The 23351-nt window shown below is 42.2% G+C and overlaps 1 protein-coding gene and 1 long non-coding RNA gene across 14 annotated transcripts in view; one reads left to right on the plus strand and one right to left on the minus strand.

The window, feature by feature from the left end:
* Window positions 1-760: 760 nt before the first annotated feature.
* LOC114920475 (uncharacterized) lies at window positions 761-8079 on the minus strand. The gene is made up of 2 exons (XR_010669114.1): window positions 6846-8079; window positions 761-1067 (listed from the first exon to the last, which is right to left on the minus strand). It is a non-coding gene; the product is annotated as an uncharacterized lncRNA (long non-coding RNA).
* Window positions 8080-8256: 177 nt separating this feature from the next.
* The window catches only part of meis2a (Meis homeobox 2a), an 80408-nt gene continuing 65313 nt past the window's right edge, over window positions 8257-23351 (plus strand). For 10 of the 13 annotated variants that reach the window (XM_029278214.2, XM_029278218.2, XM_029278216.2 and 7 more), the window contains exons 1-7: window positions 8257-8984; window positions 9472-9695; window positions 11218-11359; window positions 11611-11661; window positions 12081-12131; window positions 12751-12900; window positions 21487-21601. In XM_029278214.2, the coding sequence (XP_029134047.1) occupies window positions 8973-8984; window positions 9472-9695; window positions 11218-11359; window positions 11611-11661; window positions 12081-12131; window positions 12751-12900; window positions 21487-21601 (745 nt within the window). In that variant the 5' untranslated portion in view covers window positions 8257-8972. Of the gene's footprint in view, window positions 8985-9072; window positions 9274-9471; window positions 9696-11217; window positions 11360-11610; window positions 11662-12080; window positions 12132-12750; window positions 12901-21486; window positions 21602-23351 lie in introns of those variants that run through there. The other 3 variants (XM_029278217.2, XM_020638686.3, XM_020638688.3) reach the window with 3 other exon arrangements.

The following is a 23351-nucleotide window of genomic DNA, read 5'->3' on the forward strand; positions in this document are numbered from 1 at the left end:
AAAACCAAACACTGACTGTGTCGTTTTTATACCACAGGTATACACCGTTAGGCCCTTTATCTAACTTCTGTCTCCAGTCTCTACACTGTAGGAGTGAAACCTCAGGTATGGACCTCTAAAAACATTTCACTGGTGGCTTCACTCGAGCTCCATCACTGCTGTGTCAGTCTGTCATGATGCTGCGCAGAGGTAAAGAGCTGCAGGAATCGTGAAGTTCACCTGGAAACTTTCCGAAAAAGCCCTCAAACTTCTGCTTCCCAGTACAAAAATGTGAAAAGAAAGAAGATTTTTTTTAACAGCATGCCACTACTTTTGATAGAAGGTTAGCAGAGAGAAATATACTTGAACATGCCTTTCAGCTCCGATTTGAATTATGTATAGCCCACGTCTGAACTTTTACCTGCTATTTATTCAAAGTCGTCATTATTAAGCACATCCTTAGTTTCATCCGGCCTCAGAACGAGAGAGATTTTGTGAAAAATGTCTCCCTTCACCTCGCAAAATGTTCCTCCTCAGGTGCAGCAAATAAAACAGAAAATAAGATTCATGCGTTAAATGCTGAAGTATTACACTTCTGTACTGTGCTTAATAATTAATAGCCCATCCCCATCTCCCTATGAATATTTACATGCAAAAGTGTCCCTGGGAGCCTTCCATACGCCAGAGGGAGGGAAGCCTGTGTGTTTATTGCATTAAACACTCAAACATCGTCACCGACCCTATTTCGCCTCCAACCACGACAAAAAAAAAACACTCAGGAAAGCATTGTGAGCATTTTATTTGTTGTTGCACAATGTTACCCATTCAACTTCCATTTAGACGTGGCAAGTCAAATTACAGGTACTCTTCTGTGTGCTCCCCGCCCGAAATCCCAGGACGCAGCTTGTCTGCTCCGGAGCAGAAATGAGCTTTCTCTCTCGTCGGGCTGTTTTGTTTCCAGAGCGATGACATTGTTCATCCAGATCACCTTCCACTTGCTTGTGTCGAAGGTGTCAAAGGTCTCGTTGGCAGGATCAAGGCGTCATTACACAGCAGAAAAAAGAAATGATTAAGTTGATCAGTTTATGCTGTAAGAAAAAAAATAAAAGACATACAAAGAAAAAGTAGTGCATGCTGATTTCAAAAAAAGTTTTCTTCAAGTCAGAGCAACTTTCTGCAGAGAGGAAAATATAACAAATTAAAATGATTGCCTCGGTTATCTGGGCCAATTAGGTTGAGGACTTTGGACTTTTGCAGTGCCAGACATTAATGCGCTATTCACTTCTAATCTCAGCTTCTTCTTGACTCCTCCCTTTGTATCTGATCCAAAAAAGAAATATATGGAATAAGATTGCACGACAGCTCTGCTTGTGACAGCTCGGGATTCATGAATTCCTGACCTTTGAGAGAGACACACAGCAGGACACACACAGGGGAAGATCTGGGAGTGTAGCAAAAAAAAAAAAAAAAAACCCTGCCTTGTTAAAGCTGCACTGCAGACCACTTTAAAGGGGACAAACAAGCTAATAATGGCCAAGTAGGAGATGTTATACAAATACAATCTGTGTTCTTAGTGAACTTGGGCATGTTTTTGCTTCCGCTGGTGATATTTATCTATCCAGAGAAGGTACGGCTGAGTGTTGTTGTTGCCTCGCTGCAGGTCCCCGAGCTCTCAGATCTCCTCTCTTGTCTCCTGTGTGGATAAGTAGTGGCTGCAAAGGCATCGCCGCTCTTTGATATTTCACTGCTCATTTGAATCAGCGGCCGCTTTATTTGACAATGCCGGATAATTACCTGGGTACCTTGCTTGATCATGTGAACTCCTGCAGAACCAAGAGTTGAGGGCGGAGAGGGAAAGAAGGAGAAGAGAGAAAGGAGATGGAGAAGAGGGGAGAATGTAAACAGGAGGAGGGGGGGGGGGGGAGAGAAAGCAAACAAACTATCCACATTTGTTTGCCTGCATTGTGCTTTTTTGTAACCATTCCAAACTAAGGGAGTCGTGAGTGAGACACCTTTTTTGTCTCAAGAAAAAAAAAAGGTTGAGAAGCATTTTTTTTCTGCCTGGACTGCCTCATGCTGTGACGGGAGGAAGCAAGAGGTCAGGCACTGAGGGAAGATGAACTAAGTGCAAGTTTATTATAAGTCTAATGAATAGTTTTGTCTCTGGGGTTCAGTCATTTGATTAGCTTGCAGTCTGTGGTGTGTGTGTGTGTAGAGAAAGAGAGAGCAAGAGAGAGAGTGTGTGTGTAGTAATTCAGTTAAATCTTTCACTTCTGAGCTTGTGTGTAGCTAAAAAAAAACACACCTTTCAGAGACAAAGAAGAAGAGACGACCAAAGGACAGTTAATTATTCTTTATTGACGTTATATTTAAGCTTCAGTACAGCACGTCGTCACAGAACAACATATACTTTTTTTTTGCCAGTAATAAAAATGATAAAGACTGCATTAGAATATAAACAAATATCCTTTCATTAAAAAATGTAAACTCAAAGGGGGGTTAGTATTTGGAATATGTGGCTATGGCACCTTGTCAATGATGTTTATTGAACAGGAGAGCAGTGTTTACTCTGTTGTGTGACCAGAATATCAAAAGCGGTCACTCCCTGTGAATGCAGCTGCGTTCAGGCTGACTGACTGAGCTCTCCTTGGAGAAAAAAAGCAGCAGACAACTGAGGCTTGGCCCTGAAGTTTAACTCAAACACTGTGCCAGCCAGAAAAACAACCTTTTCTTACACCCAGATATCAAATAAAAATGAATTAGGACAGCTAAAAAGAAATAACCTCTCAAACCTTCTACTTAAGCACAAAAATACACTTTTAGGTTAAGACTCAGCAGCTGTTTTAATTGCCTTCTTATAAAAGACATTTAATTCATTAAGGGCTATAAATAAAGCAGAAAGAAGAACGTCACACAAGGCTAAATATATCCCAACTTTTCACGCCTTTAAGTTTTGTCTGCTTTCTCACCTTTAATTAATTGCAAGGAGGGAATAAGGCAGCTTTCCTTGGTGAGTAAGTTAGGACTGGATATAAGGGGGAAAAAATCTTCCTCACAGCCTTACTTAAATGTTCCCACTTTCAACGCTGCATGCATTATTCCAGACGTGGACACGTTGTTCCATGTTCTCACGCACTCGGAGGCTGACATGCTTTTTAACTCTTGTTGCAAATTTTATTCACTTTCTAATCATGTTGGAACCGTGGAAAAAAAAACAAAAAAAAAAACACCCGCACTCCACGTTCCCCCGCAGCTTCCGCACCGGACAGACAACACAAGAGCGGAATTTTCGATTCATTTCGAAGTGGAGAGGAGGAGGAATTAAGACAATTTAATAAAGGCTTAAATCGCTGGGGTTGTCTGCACAGCGCCTAAAGCCATATTTCCTGTGATCAGCGGAGGAGGGCGACTTTATTGGACATGTTTCTATTTCCAAATCCGCATAACAGGCAACGATGCATGTATTTCCTATAATGTAGATAAGAGAGAGAGGGTTTGATATGTAATAAAAGGTGGGTCTGCGCTGCCTGTTTAAGCCCCTTAAGCCTGATAAATGATGAGCGACAGAGGCACAGCAAGAGGGTCACCGCTATTAACTCCTCGCTTTCCCGGCCTGCACTTAAACTTCTCTCAATTACACGTGGTAATGTGGCTGGATACGGGCCTTATAGGCTCCGACCCGTTCAATCTAAGCGAAATAAAAAAGGAAATCACACTCAAATCTTCCATAAGAGCCTATATATGCAGGGGTATAGGCTGTCTGTCCCTAAAGCCACGTGTTAAAGGGGGGAAACACGGGGATTACAGTGTGTGGCGTTCCTAACACATGCACACCAGGTATTCTGGGACAAACACCCAAAGCAAGCTCATTAAATCAGCATTTGGTGTTTCCGCACAGGCGTTAACGACGGGCTCTAATCTCGGCGGTGACCTGCTCCAAGTGTGTCACAGCCGAGCGGAGCTGCAGGCTGCACACAGCGGAGGAACTATTTCTTTTATTCCACGCTATGGAAAGGTCGATTGAGCTGTGAAATTCTTTTGGAAAATAGTTCGAAAGCTGAAATAATTAAACCAAAATAAAAAGATTTTTTTAAAGATTTTCTTACAACATAAATATGCCTATTAAATATTTTATGAACACCTTCTCGCGCTTATTTACAAACAATTTAAATCAACGTTTAATTTTTCTTCCTACATTTTTTAGTTCTTGAGTAAAGGATCATTTTACTCTTAATGGTTTTATTTGTTCTAATTTTATTTTGAAAGGGCATTAAGGGCGAATAGCCAAATACAACTTGTTCAGATGGGCTAAAAATAAATATTGCAACAATAATACAAATATGTGTGCTTTGAGGATGTATAGAAAGCTCCATATTAAATACTTTAATCAGACTGGGTCAAATAAATACCGATTAACATTTTTTTATTAAAAATGTTAAATTCGAATAAATGAATAGAAATGTGTTTCATGCATTTAAAGAGAAAGTATACACAAATAAAAAGTCACATTTCGTCCTCTTTTCACGACACAGTCAAAGTCTTGTAATAAACATCAACTGTAAAATGTTGAAACAGTTCATCTGAATTTATAGTTAAAGCACTTCCGGAAATAAAATAGAAACAAAAGTTCGAATAATTATTTGAGAAAAAGTAATATAAACAAAATCTACAGTTTTTGAAGGCTATTTCTTTAAAAACTTAACTTCGTATGTGGCCAAAAAATATTATTTTGATTGCAACCACTTCCGTTTGAATAAAAAAAAAAAACAGTATTTTAATTATACTCGTGGATCGATTTTGTGTAAATTGACTGAATCATTTTTTGTCTTATTTTCTGGGCCTTCTCTCATTTGTTGCAAAGCTGTCGGCAGCTCGGCGTCCACTGTGACCGCCAGGTGTCGCTACATGGCCGCTTATTCCCTAACGAGTCTATGAAGAGGAAAAGCCACAGTTACATTCAGTTGCTGGCCTCCTCTTTCTCTCTTTCTGTCTCTCTCCCCCCTCCTCCCTCTCCACCCTCTCTGACACCAGACTCTGAGAATCGGTGGAGGGGAAAATGAGGCTTTGGAGCTGAAGAATTTACAGTTAGTCGCGAAACTTTTACAAGTATTTGAGTTGCTCACTCCACTTTCTGAAACCCTATAGTCACATTTCACTCCGAGGTCAGAAAGAGTTCACATTGAGATGACTGAAGTAATGCTTTCTGCACGAGGAAAACACCGAAGCAGCCAAATATCTACAACACATACTATAAAATGATCATAACATAGGTCCACAGCTGATGTAAACATACTGCAGTTTGTGGAGATGATTTAAAAAAAAAAAAAAATGTTCACCCTTGCTCTTGTAGCCTAGTTGGGACAAAATCAAAACTGTGCTGCTTTTAATTTAGCAGAAAAAAAACTTTAAATTTAAAAGACGCGCCAGCTGCTGTCCTAATTTTTTTTAATAAATCTAAACAGACACACTGTGAGGTTTTTACTCTCTGAGCCTCTCCAGCAGTCAGTCTATGATCCAGTCTTATCTCTGCGCCTCTATACATTAGCTCGACTCATTTACATAATCTCAATCCCACTGAAGAGGGCCAAAGAAGAACAAAGTTACAAACAAGATTAGGGCGATTTTATTTGTTCCTGTGGTTGAGCGCCAATTGTTTCTCCAGGAGTGTTTAAGGTCACTAAGAGGATTTGAAGCTCGTTTTATATCAGTGATCTTTTTGAGGGAATTAAAACCAACAATGCGGTTTTTTTTTTTTCTCACCATATTTAGCAACAGGCTTGTGTGTGTACAAGCCCTGCAGGGTGAAAAGAGGGAGAAAGGGGGAGAGAGAGAGAGAGAGAGAGAGAGAGATTCTAAGTCCTGCTAAGAGCAAACAAGAGGAGTGAGTGGAAGTTCTGGTGCACCTTTAGGATGTGACATGCGGCGGATCTTTAGCCTGCTGATTGTCCCTGTAGTGTTTTCCTTGAAATGGATCCTCTCCCTCCCCTAATGAACCCAAACGCAGCTGGCCATGTCCCACACGGACACCGAGAGCTTTAACCCTACACTGACCTCCATTTGACACCACCAGATGAAATTTTACCGCCTGTTAATGCCATCCACTGATTTTTTTTTAATTTTATTTTTTCATAAAAGAGTTGTGTGTCCTCACCTGAAAATGTTCGAGACGTGAACGCCACTTGCAAGAAATTGATATTTAAACGTGTAATTGTGTGTGGTGGGTGTCCTCCGTGGGATCTTGCTTGTAAACGCAGGGGAGTTACAGTTGGCACAGGTCTCGTTGGCGAGGAAAATAAATTTTCATCAACTATTGGGTGATTACAATAAAATTAAGAAAATTAAACACCGACTTGTGCCATGCTGTCACGAAGAGGAATTCACCTAAATATCGTTAATGATGATGTCTCGTGTTTATGGCTCCTCGTTAATTGCTGGTTCACAAAAAAAAAAAAAAGAAGGAGTTTAAAATTTCACGTCGTTAGTGGAAGTTTTATAGGGAAGGGTGTCTTTCTGTGGAGCCGTGCATTGGACACGCGTAATTAGCCTCCGCTATTTTCACACGCTCTTCGGGTGTTTACATCACTCTCCTCGGGGGCAAATCACATATTTTCACTATAAATGTGCACAAAACGCGGCAGCATCTCAACATCTAGAGGAATATTTAAAAAGTAATCGCTCCTGCGTTTGGATGTTTAAGCTGCAGCGTGCGCTTTCGCGGATAAGATCAAACATGAATAAGAACAATGAATTCAGCGTTTTTTTTTTAATAGTCCAGCCTGCAAAACTTTGCCTTCCCTGCGCCGTGAAGGCACGCGCGTCCTCAACAAAGCGGTCTAAATAAATATATACAGCGTAAGGTTACTTACCGTGCTTGTCCATATGGAGGAGGGGTGGAAAAAAAAAAAGTCAAGCGCACAAATCAATGTGAACGATAGTATTTAGCTTGTGAAAATATGAGTCTTCAATAGCAGAGTCTGCAGTGTTTACAGAGTGTAAAAGAGAGACTTGGAGACGGTGGGTGCCTGGGCTCTCTGCGCACAGCTCTGCAGCTCCTTCCCGGGGTATTGCACGTTGAAATGTCCACACAGCCGTTTGTCAAACCCTGCAGTCCCACACTTCCCACCCCCCCTTTATGCCAACAAACATAACTGTTGTCACGGTTTCATTTATTAAATCTTTACCGTAAAAAAACCTCCTGAAATTTCTCTAATCGACCCCCCCTATCCACTCTGTTTGGCATTTTGTTTGTTGGGAGAGTTTATTGACCCTCCAACAGTAGCCACAGCCCCTCTCTCTCTGAGCGTGTGTCTACCTTCATCCTAACCTGTGAATAATTAATTTCGACCATCAGAAAATAACCATAAATGGAGCCTTTATGTGAGAACCTATCAATACAGCCATGATGCCATTATTAGCATTGATGGAGCTTAATATTAAAGGGGATATAGATGGCCTGCTTCTGTTTTGTGCGTGTAAGTGCCCATGCAGGCTCCAAAAGGGGGCTTCAGTGCAATCGATGGCCGGAGCGTTGTTGCTCCTCCTCTAAACTTCAATCTCCTCACATGATTGATGATCTTGGGGAGCTTTGATAATTGACTACTCTGAGGTAAGGCACGGATTTCTATCAAGACAGGGGATTGGACGAACAAAAAAAACATACAAAAATTCTCCACAAAAAGCTTTTTTCCTTCTTTGGAAAAGTTCATTTTGGGTTTGGAGGGGTGCTGCGCGTTGTTTAATTTGCTTGAAAAGAGCTGCGCATTAATTAACAAAGATTATGTGGTAATACTGTGATATGATGCACACTGGCTTATAATCACAACAGACAATAAGTAAGCCTGGTGCACATGTATATGCTCATATATTCAACTCAGCACTCACAAGATGTCTTGATCATTTCAGCTAAAGAATGCTTTATTATAATTTGTGAGTCCTATGAATTCATGTTCCAAGTTATATAAGTTGTTTTTTGTGCGTAAAAGTAGGAGTGCTTCGTGCGTAAATGTGCACAAAAATGAACATTTTTACACTAAATAATGATTCTTGTTGTTTAATTTACTCAGTGGTATGTTTCATTGAACTCAGTAGAGTTGCAGCCGAAGTGTCCGCGCTTGCTAAACCTCCTTCATTCAGTTCTTTCTGCTTTTTCTTTAGGACTCTTCTCGCCACAACAACAAAAAAAAAAAGAATAGGGTGGGAGTTGGAGCTGTGTTGCTTTGCCTTTTACCCCCAGTGTGGAGTTGAAGCCGTCCCTGCGCCTCGCATATACTCTGCATATCACAAGATTTGGTCTCTCCTCTCTCTTTTCTGGAGCTGCTGTAGGACTGGCTATGGCCACCACTACTTCCGGGATCCGTCATTTCATTCGCCCACCGCTCAGCGCTGCGAACTGACTCTGTTTCTATAAGCAAGCTAGCAGCCAACCTGCCAACACTCGCTGACACTCACTCATCTCAGTTTCGCCAGATAGACGAAATACCTACGGGGAAAGAAAGGAGAGATCCGAATCGCAATCTCTTAATTTCTTCTGCTTTTTTTTCCTTCTTTTACAGTGATAATAAAACAAGATAGCGATCTGGAGGCATTAAAGGAGACGCGGACTTGCGGGATGAAAACGGACTAAAAAGATTCGTCCTTCTCTTGAACATCATCACCAACCGTCATTCATTCATTACCTTGACAACCTCTGGCTTTGATTGACAGCTGGAGTGGCAAAAAGCCATGAGACACGACAGTTTAGTTACATGCAGGTTGTTGATGGGCCGATTGTAACCTTCACTTTGGCGCATTTTTTGATTTTTTTGCGAGGAAAAGGGGGAAAACAAGAAAAATTGCAAAAGTCCCCCATGCTACGATTTCAACTGAACCACACTGGCGAATAGGAGAAGTCGCAAAGTTGGTTGAAAACGGAATCTTGCCACTAAATCACTTTCTAACCGGGACTGGGATATTAAATATACGACAGATTCAGGAGTTTATTGGAGCGCAGCCTGATGGCGCAAAGGGTAGGTTTTAAATCTCCTCCACTTTACCTGTTTGAAATCCACTGTAGGGAGGCCCTCGTATCGATAACCTCTTGTCGGCTGGTGGCAAATTTACAAAGTATTCGTATCAAAGCGGCTGTATTTGACATTTTTGCAGCGCCTCGCTCCTCAAGCAGAGTGACAGCCTCTGCTTTTTACACTCACACTGCACGACACTCGTGGAGCAGTTTCACAGGAGACACCAAACTAATTCGCTCTTTTCACCCACCAAACTCACAATTGAGGACCAACATTACTTATAATGTTTTTGGTAATGAGAAACCCTTTCTCATATTGAATATATGGCACTTTTTTGTGCCGTGGCTGCAGCGGATTTTCACAGCAGCAGCTCATTAGTTTCTACTTTGCGTATATTCAAGCAAGAGACGGCATGCTTTCTGTGCTTTTCACATTTGTTTAAAGAGTAACCGGACAGTCCGCTCACTTTTCTCTTATTTTTTATTCCCAGTACGATGAGCTGGCCCATTACGGTGGGATGGACGGAGTCACGGCGTCGATGTACGGGGACCCGCACGCTCCCCGGCCGCTTCCCCAGGTCCACCACCTGAACCACGGACCGCCGCTGCACGGCCAGCACTACGGAGCTCATGCTCCGCACCCAAACGTTATGCCCACCAGCATGGGCTCCGCTGTCAACGACGTTTTAAAGAGGGATAAAGATCAAATTTATGGGTAAGGTCTGCACGAGCCAAGTCCGCGTGCAGATATTTTAATTTTTCTAACTTTTCTGCTTTTCTCTAAGTTTGTGTCGTTGGAGTTTCTTCCTCACCGCTAAATTTAAATAGCGTTTTGTGCTGGATTGACCGCAATTTTCGGGCTCTATTGTTGGTCAGGGGGAGTTTTGTTGATGTGTAATTTTAGACGTTTGTAGGAGGCATCGTGAAGCCTGCAGTAAGTAAGAGGAAGCCTCGAGCCTGAAACACAAGCTATAAAATAATATGGACGCTCGAAAGTCCCAAAGTGCTTTGAAATATAATAAAAAACTATTTTCAACATCAGAACAATTCTTCAATCTCATCACGTTTTCTTTTTAAATTACTTCTACATATTACCTGTCAGTTTAAAAGAGTCCAGACGCGTTTGAACGCTTTTCTGTTGCTTTCAAAAACTTCTCAAAGCAGTTTCTATTTAGTTTGTTCAGGAACACTGCGCGTGAAACGCACTGCATGGCTTTGGAAAATATATTCCAATCAGCTGACTGTCTGAAAATGTAAGAAAATGTTTTCAGATGTTTTGACTGATTCTTAAAAACACTTCAGAAAATGTTTACGGATACTCCTCGGTTCCGCACGTTCACAGAAAGTGTTATAATCCAGTGTATCATTATAATCTGGGATGTAGTGCAGAGTAAATCCCCTTCATCTCTTTTACTCACGTTGTTCTCATGTACTTAGAGGAGTTCAATTTACGTCAACAAAAAATACATTACAAATGTAAAGGCTAATAAGAAAATAAGATGTATTAAAAGCACTTCTGTTAAAAACATGTTTCATTCAGTCTTTTAAATGTTAACAAAATAATCTTTTCTCTCAAAATGCGGATTAATGCGAGTGAGACTCATTTTATTCTCACTTTGAAAGCTTTATCTCCAAAAAGAAAGAGATCTTTTTCAGCCCTGGTGCTTCTAAACGTCTGTGTAGTTCAACTCCTCAAAATGTTTTGTTTTTAATTTAAGTTTATTTTTTTGGAGACCTTGTAATTTTCCTTAAATGCCACAGACTGCTTGTGTGTGTCGTTGTTGTTTTTGCAGAGTTATGTTGACTTCTTAAACAGTTTTTTAGTTTGCACTGCAAGAAATGTCAGTCACAGTAAGTCCATTATTGTCCTAAGAAAATCCCAACATTTTCCCAAACGACGATAGAAAATATTCCAGATGCGTATTTACGCGAATTTAAAACTCAAACGATCTGTTGGAAAACGATAATCTCCAATCCTCAATTTAGTTTAACTTGCTGTGTGTTTTTATATTTTTGCCGAGAAGATTTGTTTTATAAGAAATATGAAAAAATCAAGCAGCGTGCAAAAAGTAAAATCATGTCATTCCGACTGTGTTTTATTTATGATTCCTTTAAGAATAGTAAAGGTTTACGGGCCATGGCACCCAGAGATGTGCAGGTTGATTTGGACATTTCTTGCAGTGTGCATGTTGAGCCGGTGTGCTGCTTGTGCTCAGACTGTGTTTCCCCTCTTGCAGTCACCCTTTATTCCCACTGCTCGCGCTGGTTTTTGAGAAGTGCGAGTTGGCGACGTGTACTCCGAGGGAGCCCGGCGTAGCAGGCGGCGATGTCTGCTCCTCAGACTCCTTCAATGAGGACATTGCAGTCTTTGCCAAACAGGTCAATTTAGAAACATTAAAAAAATGTATATAATGTTGTGTTTTTGCCGCATTAAGGCACTCTTCTTTTTTTTTTTCACTTTTGCATTGAAACTTTCTTTGAATGATTAAATAGCAGTGTGTGTAAATCTGCAGAATTTCCACAAAACGTGTCCCTTGTTTTTTTTAGACTTGTTTTTACCGTGATAGAAATAGACACATTCCGAGCATTACATCCCAAAACTAACTTTGACATTTGCTGTGTTATTTTAGGTCCGAGCAGAAAAACCTTTATTTTCATCAAATCCAGAGTTGGACAATTTGGTAAGCACACACTCTCTGACCTCTCTGCCCTCCACTAACTGTGCGGTTTCCCTCTGCCGTGTTTCTTCGGAGGGGGATAGTGTCCGCAGTATCTCACAACAAATAAGTGAACATATGATTAAAGCTTCCACACTGGATGTCAGATCAGCTCTGAGGAGAAGCTGTGTGACCACACCAGCCGCTGTCATTGTGCATGTCCTCCCATCACACTGACCCAGCTGACCAGTGTGTGTGAAGAAGTTTCATGCAGCTTCCTTTTACTGTAAAAAACAAAAAAAAACAGCATGCATCTCATGTGCACACCATAGCCTACTGTTGTGACGGGTGGATTCTTACATTGAAACTTAACACACGTTTTAAAAAGAAATATTTTTCAGTTTAATGATGTTAACTGTGCTTATTTTGCTCTTTTATTCCAGATGATACAAGCCATACAAGTATTACGATTTCACCTCTTGGAATTAGAAAAGGTAAATATTCTAAATCTTACTGCATGGCGCCACCTGCACACACACACACACACACACACACACACACACACACACACACACACACACACACACACACACACACACACACACACAGCATGTATTTGAATGTAACTGATATTATTAAACGTGGCTCAACTGTTTTTTTTTTTTGTTTGTTTTTTTTGGCAGTGCTTTAAAGTTATTATCAGATGTTCTAAAATACAGCGGCGTGCATTTTGTAGAAGTGTTTCATTTTCTCAAAATATGCTTTTTTTTTTATTGAGCCAACTAATTCTGTGACTTATTGATAAAACATGTTGGAGCCTGTCTGCTCACGTTGCACATTGTTATCGATCTGCAGATTTGGTTTCAGCTGCTCATTATTCCCCCTTTGCTAACGGCATGCTGTTTTTTTTTTTTTTTGTCCTTCAACTTGTTGCTCCAGTCTCAGGAGAATAATAAGCTCTGCAACAATTTCACTATTGTTTCCTTGCCGCCGATGATGCCCCCCCCCCCCCCCCCCCCCTAATTGCAGTTATTCTTGGACTTGGCTGAAGCGTTTCCCTTATCCTGAAAAATAAAATGTGCTTTCTTTCTCCCCCTCTTTTTTTTTCTATAGGTGCATGAGCTCTGCGACAATTTTTGCCACCGGTACATCAGCTGTTTGAAAGGAAAAATGCCAATAGATCTAGTTATTGACGAACGGGATGGCAGCTCAAAATCAGATCACGAAGAACTCTCGGGATCGTCGACTAACCTCGCAGATCACGTAAGTAACCAAATATTTACTATATTCTTGATGTGTGTGTGTGTGTGTGTGTGCTGGACGTGTGTCTGCATTCATCTCTGATGTCTCATACTGTAGACAATAACCCGGCCGTTTATAATTTTAAGGACGTTAAACAACAAGTAATCGGCTGTTGTTAAACAATCAGATTTGCTTAATTTTTCCCACAATGCAAAGTTTGGGGGCTGTTAGCCTCGGCTCGGTGTGTGTGTGTGTGTGTGTGTGTGTGTGTGTGTGTGTGTGTGTGTGTGTGTGTGTGTGTGTGTGTGTGTGTGACACTGCTGTGCTGTGCCATCTGTAAATAGCGCGTGCTCTGTTCTGCAAGGAAAATCAGCCGATCGATGTTCTAAGGTCATAAGCTAGATGTGATACAATGGACTGCGTTATTGTTTTAGTCTTTTGATTAGGACCAGTCATGTGTGCATAATGCGTCCCTGCTTGCTCCGAGGTTTGTGTGTGTGTGTGTGTGTGTGTGTGTGTGTGTGTGTGTGTGTGTGTGTGTGTGTTGGAGGGTGTGCACGTGCGTAAATTGCTGCCGTGCATTATGGAGAGTTGCACGCTGTAAAAAAAAAAAGAAAAAAAAGAATGAATGTGAGGCAATTATCTGTTACTAAGGTTTAATGTTAAAGCAGGGTATCAGCGCTAAGCTTTAGCTGTAGGCTAATATTTAAAAAGAAAGGGGCTTTATATTTTGGGGGCTGTGGGAGCTGGATGGGGCCTGTGCGTAAAGCTGTGGATTTTTTTTTTGTGTGTGTGTGTGCTGCAGAGGTGGAGAAAGTGGTAGCCTATTGAAATAGATCTCAGAGCTAAAGGCTTAGCATCAATGTCAAGTTCACAAGGCATATGATGGTTCGTCTGGAGGCCTTCCATTGCTGTTGATGTTAATGTGTTTAATTGTTTCGTATTGATTTGCCGTGTGGTTTGGTGCTCTGCAGTGGCTCTCTCCCCTCTCTGCTCCCCCCCCCCCCCCACACACACACATTTTTTATGGCTGGAGGCTCCATAATGCTGAATTCAATTATATGCACCTGAAGTACAGGAGCTTTAAATTTGAAGATCGATTCCCTGGTTTTAAATCGGTGCATTTTCGGTGTAATAAACACTGACTCCCCCCCCCCCTGCTGTATGGATCGAGCTGACGGTGTGCTATTCAGTTGATATCTGTGAATGATTGCGTGTTGCATGTCGGTGATGAAGCTAATGTTTTGGTGGAGTAAAAGGGAAAAACAGAGCGGGTTAATGCGACAAAGTGACTAGTTAATATCAGTGCAGCACAAGGCCAAGCCTATTAGGAATTAAAGCAGATTTAAGTGTTATGCAAAGTCACCGCGCTGCATCTGTTGGCTCTGGCTATCGGCCTAATAGCGGTGGATTCCCCCCCCCCCCCCCCCCCCACACTTTGAAAAGCCCGGCGCGTCTACAGGTCGACGCGGCAGGCTGCACAGGCTGCATTAAAACACAATCACGGAGTGGATGACGATGTTGGTCTGGAAAACGGTGCAATATTGTGGCCCTCCAACACAAGTGTAGAAATGAGGCATGCTGTTGTTTATATTGCAGAGATTAGATAAACTAGCCTGTTTAGTTTCATGGCAGATGGTGGATGCTCAGGCCGGTTTCCAGTGGTGCCTTCACTGCTCAGACACCAAGCTCTGTCACCGGTCCAAGCTCGCGAGAAATATTTTGATAATTAGTAAATTAGAAGTGCCAATAAAGCGAATCAGGAGCAGCAATAAACAAAGAAGGCTGCATGACAAGCCATTCATCTTGGAGTCATTTGGACTGACCACCTCATTAGGTTTTTAACTTTTGAGGGATTTATTTCACTGCTGTGGCACCAATGAACTTTTTATTATAGCTCTCTGCTGCTCTGATTTTTTTTTTTTCCTTGCTTGTTTTTAGAGCTGAGCTGGGAGCTGATTTGAATAATGGCTGCTTGATGTAAATACGCACCCTCCTGCTTATTGTAATATTTCAAAAAAAAAAGCACAACTCCTTATCACTTGTAGCTTTTTGTGCACCTCATGTCTGCGGAAAAAAAAAAAAAAAAGAACATCCACAGAGGTGTCTGAAAGCGTGGTAGTAAATAGTTAACTTCTCAGCAGTAATTTCCATGTCTAATTGAAAGGAGTCCAGCTCTTCATGCTTAAAATGTGCTTTGAATGCTGAGAACAATGCACAAAAATGCATTTGGCTGCATAACTGTGCCGCTGGATTGAAAGCAATTTTTGTCCTACTTGTCTTGATTTATTTATTTTATTTATTCATTTGCTTCTTTCTTTTTTTTTTTTATTATTCATCTCTGTCCTCGCTTCCCCATTGAGGAGAGGAAGGCGGTTTGATAGTTAGATATGCTAATTTATTTAGTTAGACTCTCTCACGTCCATTTTTCTTTGCTTTGATATGCATTTTTAATATATAGCCCAGGGCTACATCTCATTTGGAGAAAGTTGGTTTTTCTTGAGATGATGAGGCTCTTCACTGGAGGAGGCGGCCCATTGAGCTTGTTTGTATGTATGTGTGCATATGTGTGTGTGTTTTCTTCCCTTTAAAAAATAAAAAAAAAAGCCCAACAACCTCTTTCTGTCTCCCTCCTCTTCATACCTGACATGGGAGCATAATAAGCAGTGTTTTATTTACACTTGAATGCAGCATTGTCTCAGCGATGATTGGATTACGTTATAGAGAGAGCAGGATGAGTCCTTGCTGACACTGTTGATTTCCCTTTTTTTTTTTTTTTTCGCTTGCGGTGACTATCTCAACCATGTAGCCCACCCATGTCTTCCCAACTCACCACCCCTCCTCAGATTACCCCCCTCCCAATTAAAGAAAAGAAAAAAAAGATGTTGTATTACACATGGAGGGTGATGGAGGAGTTAAAAAAAGAAAAGAAACAGAGAGCGGTGTAGATTTGTAAACGGCTGCTACAGTGTGTGTGCTTGTCAATGCTTTTCTCTCTTGTCTTTTAATTAATGAATAAAATATCTGTCTCTTCTGTTCTACATCCAATTAGAGAGGCAAATAGAATTAACAGTGTCTGAATATTATCTGTACTAATGAATTAGCCTTTGTGTCTTCTCCTGCTATTCTTCAGTCGAGCTTACATATTAGCAGAAGGCTTTTCATTCCCTCCATGCATATGCATTACGCTTTTGAAAAGTGTCTTTGCCTTTCTGCATAGTTTCAGATTTGTTTAACAGAAAGTGTGCAGGTTTGCACGTTTGTTTTGGAGAGGCTTCCTCGGGGGAACGATAGGAGCTCCCATAGTGTAGCTTATCTTACCTCTGCATGGCTGCTGGAAAGTAAATAAAAAGGATGGGGAAAAAAAACTTGCTCTGTTTACATTTGATTCTCTGGTTGCTGTAAACCATTGGTCAGACGCAGTGATGTCACAGGTTCAGCAAAGCAATGCAATAGTTCTTGTTGTGCCCATGCTGTGATTTACTGTGTGTATCTGCAGAGACGGGTGCTCAGTAATGTCTCTGCACGCCACTTTGCATGGTGCAGCATACACACACACACACACACACACACACACACACACACACACACAAACTCAGCACTCTGCCTGTGGACGCTGAGCCCTCGGGCCGAGCCGGCCTGCTGAAGCGTGGAATTTCTCCGTTTTGGAGGTGTTCTAATTCAACTATCTTTGTTCTCCTCGGGGAGCGACCACGTTTGGATCTCTCCTCTTTCCCATTATAAAAAAAAACAAAAAACAGTGCACTGCTGACTTGGGCCGCTCTGTCTGTTCCACACAATTGTTTTGTGATGGTGGGATGTCTGGCCTAACATTTCCTATTTGATTAGTGTGCAGAGACTGGGCACTGTTGGCAGGCATATCTAATCAGTGCTGCAGAGAGGCTATCGGCTCACTTGTTGCATCTCTCACACTCCCTTCCTTTAACTGCATGCTTGCTCCAAATGACTGCAATAAAAAAGCAAACAGTTTCTGGGCTGTAGGGACATTTAATGCATGTATGATGACCTGAGTTAAAATACAACTTTCATGTTAATGACAGTTCAGTTGCAAAAGTAAATATTTACAAGCGTTGCAATTGAATAGAACCCCAACTGACTAAAGTGTCAGTTTAATAATTTAATTCTTAATCTCAATCTTAAATGTCGAGTTACATCACCACATTATCCTTCGAGGAGTTTTTTTGTATTGCCAGTTTTAGGAACACCTCTCATTATGACACACCTTCACACCTTCCTTAACCATGACTTCAATGCTAAAACATATAATTAAAGTAACACCTCTGTGACCGTGTTAAACAGTCAAACAAACATCATAGGCACCATGAAAAGAGGATGTTGATTGCGTCAAACTGTACAGTTATATAAAACATAGATGTCACTATATGAATGTATGAAAGCGCATACTTTAGTTGTTGTTTTTGACGAGGAAAGAGCCGAGTTAAATTATCCAAACACATGGTTCACTATAGTGATAGCATTCTTTATTGAACCTTCATCATTCTATCTGACATTTACTGCAACAAAAAGCTTGTTTTTGCCTCAGAGAAAGTTTTAAAGGATGAACACGACCAGTCAATCCCTCGTGTCTGTTAACACATGCTCCTTTGAATGATCGGCTGCTGAATTAAACACTCTTTATATTCGGTATAATTGAGGGTGTTGTGAATAGTCGCAGGTTCAATAGAGGTGCACCTACACGTTTCTTAGGCGGCTGTATATAATTACAAGCTCAAGCCAACAGAAAATGTGTTAGAAGTTTTTCTTTTTTTTCTTTTTTCTGTTTATACCATGTGGCAAGATGTGTCTTGAAATGTCAGCTTTATGATTTACGGTCCTGTGTGTTTTCTGGTGTGTCAGCAATTCTGTACGACACACATACACACACACACACACACACACACACACATAGAGATACACACATGCGCAAGGCCAGTCGTCCCCATGCAGCCTTCCTTACACTGCTTCTACACCGACAGATTTCTTCCCTTCTTTTTTTTTTTTCTTCCTCCGGCTTCCAGGGGAATTTGAGGGAAATTCAATGATGCCGCTAAATCAATTTTATTTAGAAATTCCTAGGGATGTAGGCAGAGTGCAAGGGCGGGGAGTGAAATTGTGCCAGGCAGGTGTTTGTAAATGAGAAACAGGGGACGGGAGAAAGCATTGCATTCTCCTGCTCTCCTGTGGCCCTGCTCCACTACAAGCCTTCCTCCCCATATTGTCTCCTGCTTTTATATTAATTACAACTTGTATTATCAGCTGCCAGTCGCTAACCCCAGCAAATAGAAGCGGCTGTCCCTGGAGACCATGCTTCTTTTGTATCTTACTCTCCATCTAGTCCTATTGTGTGTGTATGTGTGTGTGTGTGTGTGTATCCTCAGCCTGCTCATGTATGTGTTGTTTTTTTCGTCGGCATTCTCCTCCTGGTAACACTGCTCTTTAACACAATTAGTGGAGAGCATGGAGTGAACCATGTTTGACTCCTAATTATGCCCAGCTTTGGGGGAGTTAGCACACGGGCTAGAGGCCCTTTGTTTTTTTTCTGCTCCTTCTTCCTAATTCTTCTTCCGAGGGATTCTTCTGTAGGTTGAAAAAGACTGTTTGGGTGACACGATTTCTTTCCCCCTCCGACTTGTTTGAACTTCATCAGACCCACGAGGGCTGTGACAAAATGGTTGTGTGTGTTTGTGTTGCGCGGCGCGGGTGTCTGTTGATGCTCAGAGAGATGCACTAAATAATTCATAAGGAGGAAAGGCTGTTGCTTTTGTCGCCTTGCCGAGCGTGGAAAGTTAACGCTTTTGTTGTGGTGTTTGTTGTCTTGTTTTGCAGACGAGGGCGGTTATGAATGAGAAGTGACTTCCAGGTATTAAAAGAGGAGTGTGTGGGGTTCATCATAAATGAGCCAACGTATTAATATTATTAAGTCATATAAAGTGCTGCGGTGTGCTTTTCACCCTGTAAGAAACAAACTAGCTGAGCTTTATCTACATCCCTGCATACAGGCCCATTAAATCCACAGGGTAGCAAATCACAGCAAAATATCATTCCCTTTAACACCATTAGCTGAGGTGTCTTTGAATTTAATTTAGTACCAGCGCCATTAAAAATGACACATTACCCTGCAATGATAGCTAAATTAAGTCCTATCGATTCAGCTGTTGCATTAAAACCATGCTGTGGCCATGGCTGGCAAGTATAAAGGAGAGAGAGGGAGAGAGAGAGAGAGAGAGAGAGAGAGAGAGAGAGAGAGAGCGTGAGAGCAGTGAGCACAGTTTTTCAGGTCTGTCTCGCAGCTTGCCGGCAGTGGATGTCTCATTTTGAGGAAGTAGAACCCAGTCATTTTCTCCGGCTCTGTTTAAATACATTATACACTCAGGGAGTCTGGGATTCTTACCTCTCCTTTCTGTCGTGCCTCTTTGTGTCACATGAGACAGAATTAGACTGTTTTCAGATGCTTGATGGGCTTTTCCCACATTAGTGATTTTACCCAGCGCGTGCTGTGTTGAGAGTAACAAAAAAAAAAAATCACTATAACAACAGACCTCGTTCCCATGAAGTGTACCATGTGTTGGCACAGAGGATGAACACATAACAATCGTCTTCCCCTTTCAGAGCAGGGACACTTTTCCCTCTGCTTGTTCTGGAGGGCTCAAGCCCACGCACAGCCTATTGTTCCCCCTGTCTTCTTACCCCTCTTCTGAGTAATTCTCCCAGCTCTTTATCTGATTGCCATCCGGCGAACAGCTGACGCTGAGAGGGGCCTTGAGTGGAGCGGAGGGTCTGAAGGGCCTTGTGTGTTTGTGTCTGCTGTTTTCAGCTCCAAGCTGTTTGGGAAAACAGCCCTCCTTCCCCAAAAAACTTAGCAGATAAAAGGGCCTTGCTCACAGGCAGAGCAGCAGCCTCGCCTCCGCAGCAGAACGAACAGCAGCACATCAGGACTGAGCACCCAAGGGAGCTCGGCAGCCGCTTGTCTTATAGCCTCTGAAAACCTCCTCTAGTCTCCGGGCTGTCTCCTGTCTGTCCTCAACCAGTACAGCTCACTCTGACTGGGGCACCATAGCAGGCAGGCAGGCAGGCAGGCAGGCAGAACTCCGTCAGGAACTACTCTGAATTTAAACAAAATGGTAAAAAAAATGGTCTCTTTCTTGGAATATTCTGTAGCATGTACATTTTCCTTCTGCTTTTGTATGAATGTGTATGTGTTTATGTGTGTTTGAGGGAGGAAAAACACCCCTTAGCGGGAACCGAGAAGTGGGCTGAGGTTTGTGGGAAGCCTTGGTGCGGGCCTGTGTTTGTTTGGCTTGGGCTCGGCTCAAGGGGCTCCTTCTCTCGGCGGCCCCCCCCACCCCACCCCCCCAGACAATGTTGGGGCTTACGTTGGCCAGCATTTTGTCATAGTGCTCAGGTGACAGGTTAAATTGGAAAAGACTAGCATGGGTTTTGTAAGCTACGGATTTTCTATCAACTCTTGTGTGAGAGAGCTTATTGAGCCTGTGTGTTTGTCGGAGCAAGTGTGGTAAAATGAGTGATCAGTCTGTCCCTCTTCCACTTGAATGGCAGAGGAAATTCCACCTCTAGCCTGCCTTCATGTGGCACTGATAAAGCCTTTCCTGTACAGTAGAAAATCCCGTTTCCCGGTTTGCGGCGACAGTGCAGTGGGAATGACCAGGAAAGAGAGAAAGAGAAGGAGAAGGAGAGAAAATGAGCAGAGGAGGGAGTGGAGGAAATAGAAAAGAAGCCTTAAAAGCTACAGATTTGTTTATGGACATTTCTTTGAAGTTAGCCAGCAGAGATTTAACACTTTCTTCCAGCATGTGTTTGTATATAGAAAAGCGAGCGTGTGCGCATGTGTGTTTATTCTTCTTGCTCTATTATGTCATTAGTGTGTGTGCATAATGTGTATTTCTGCTAGCCCTCAGTGGGTGTGTGTATTTCAGAGTGGGCGTGTGCACGTTTTTGGCAGATTAGCTGGAGAATCACTGTCATATCTTATTTTCATTTCTGACAGTGGTAATGATTAATGGCGGCTGTGGTGTGTTTGGACTTTTTACCTCTATATTTCTCACTTGACACGGAAGTCTCGATTGGTTACGGTATAAACGAACTCCGGGCACTGCCATGTGTGTTTAGACAATTACTCACAAGTGCTTCACTTGGAAATCAAACGCCACATTAACAGCGCTGCGTTTTGCTCTCATGCATTAATGAAACACTTTGATTACAGTGTTTTGACTTATTGCCAGATGCTTTAGTGCATTTCTTTCTATTCATCTGTGATTTTAGTGGCATTGTTGATTGTCTGCTAGCCTTGCCAGGAGAATGTAGGCAGGCCAAGGGCCCTCACAGAGCCTGTAGACTCTTACAGATGTCACTCTTACTTTTCCTGCATACTCATATGGTCTCTCTCTCTCTCTCTCTCTTTTTCTGTGTCCCTCCCTCCCTCCTCTTCCCCCTTCTCTGCTCTCTCTGCTCCTGGTTTGCGGTTTGGACTGGGGAATGTGGATGGATGCACGGATGGATGGATGGATCCCACGCTCGCTTTCTCTCTCTCTTTAAAAAAAAAAAAAAAAAAAAACCCAACAACCTCAGAACCCAGCTTCCTGGAGAGACCATGATGACGCCACCTCCACACACTCAGCCGGCACACCGGGGCCCTCCAGCGGGGGACACGCTTCGCAGAGCGGTGACAACAGCAGCGAACAAGGTGAGCCAGCACCAAAATGGGCATGCACGTGCACGCTCATTCTCGTGCACACCAACACCCAGACATAAACACACACACAGATGCAGGCACGGATCCATGCGGGACATATTAATCATCATGCATGGGAAGAGTTGCCAACACCTCACTTTAACCCTGTCTAATGTGCTATCTACAATGAATAGATGCCACATCTCTCTTTACACATGCAACCCAGTCCTTGCTTCTGCACACTGGATTATCCTGCTTTTTGACTGGCGTCCATGTAAACACATAGTCACACCTAAAAATGAACAAGCTTATCCACTACAGGCAACAGCCAGTGTTGCACACAAGCCTCGAGAAAGGGCTTTCCAAAATGTTACTATTTAGAGAGCTGAACAAAAGCTGATGATTAATAGTGTATTTCTGCCAGTTCTTGTTTGCATTTAAACCATATTAACTTTGCATGCACAACAGCCCCTAATTATGTCTCAGTGAGCCTTGTGTTATCTAGTACGTGACCTGCCAAACAGTAATAATGCATTTCAAAACAAACGCATTTGAATTTATTACAGGCGGCGTGTGCAAGTCACAGCTATCTGCCTGGTGTTTTTGTCACGGTCCACATCAATTTTGACAGATAAATTATCAAAAGCACATGAAAAAGCTAATGTAGAGGTGAGGCCAGGCGTCAAGACACTGTGAGGTTAAAAACTGTTTATTAAACACTACTGCTGCCTGATCTAAGGGAACACATGATGAGCTCTTGGCCTTTCCTTTCTTGTCTTCCTCTTGTTTTGATTGTACCAACAACTCTCTTTCACTGGCTGCGGAATGTGTGTGTGTGTGTGTGTGTGTGTGTTTTTGTAGGTCTCTTTCTGTATCCCTGTGCGCCCTCGGGCAGTGTCCATGGTTTTGCATGAAATTTCATCACACTGTCTACACCCACAAACACACTCAAACGCTCAGAGACACACACACACACACGTACTGTAACAGATCGCTCGCTCGCTCGCTCGCTCTGAAAGTGAACCCGCTTGTTGTGTCCGTATCGTTTTCCCGATAAGCGATCAAATGTATCGATGGGATGTGTGTCTGTGGTGGGGCTGTTTAAATCATCTTCAGCTTTTCAGATAGTTGTAGACTCTGAACCATTTCTAAACCACAGACCCGGGGCCGCAGCAGACCTCTGTGGTCAGCTGTGTCAGTGCTGATTGGATCACAGGCTACTGTCAGGCTAGTTGTTGTTAGCTAGGTCTCGGCTAAGCAACGGGGGGGGGGGGTTCTGTTTAACTGTGTACAGAAACAATGTAACAGAAACATTTGTTAGAAAAAAACTAAGAGAGGGATGAATAATATTATGTTTTCCAGTTTGGAGTTGATCTATTAAGTGATTATTCGATCCTAAGAGAATCAATCAAAACAAACTATGAACATAATGATAACCGGCTAATTGTTTCTGTCATCTTCATGCAGAAATGTCAAACATTTGCTGCTTCCAGCTTCTTAAACGTTAGGAATCGCTGCGTTCCTTTGTCATTTATGACAGTATGTAAAGAGGCTTTGGATTTTGGACTGTCGGTTGGACATGAAAGCAGATTTTAAGACATTGCTCTTGGCGTTATGAGCATTTTCCAATTTTTTTTCGGGGACGTTTTATTGAATCAAATGTAACTGAATAATATTGAGAATAATCAGCAGATTAATTAATAGTGAAAATATTTTTTACTTGCTGGCTTGAATTTCGGATAAGACTTCTGGATGAGTGCAG

The sequence above is a fragment of the Labrus bergylta genome, chromosome 18, assembly GCF_963930695.1.
Source record: "Labrus bergylta chromosome 18, fLabBer1.1, whole genome shotgun sequence".
Taxonomy (NCBI): domain Eukaryota; kingdom Metazoa; phylum Chordata; class Actinopteri; order Labriformes; family Labridae; genus Labrus; species Labrus bergylta.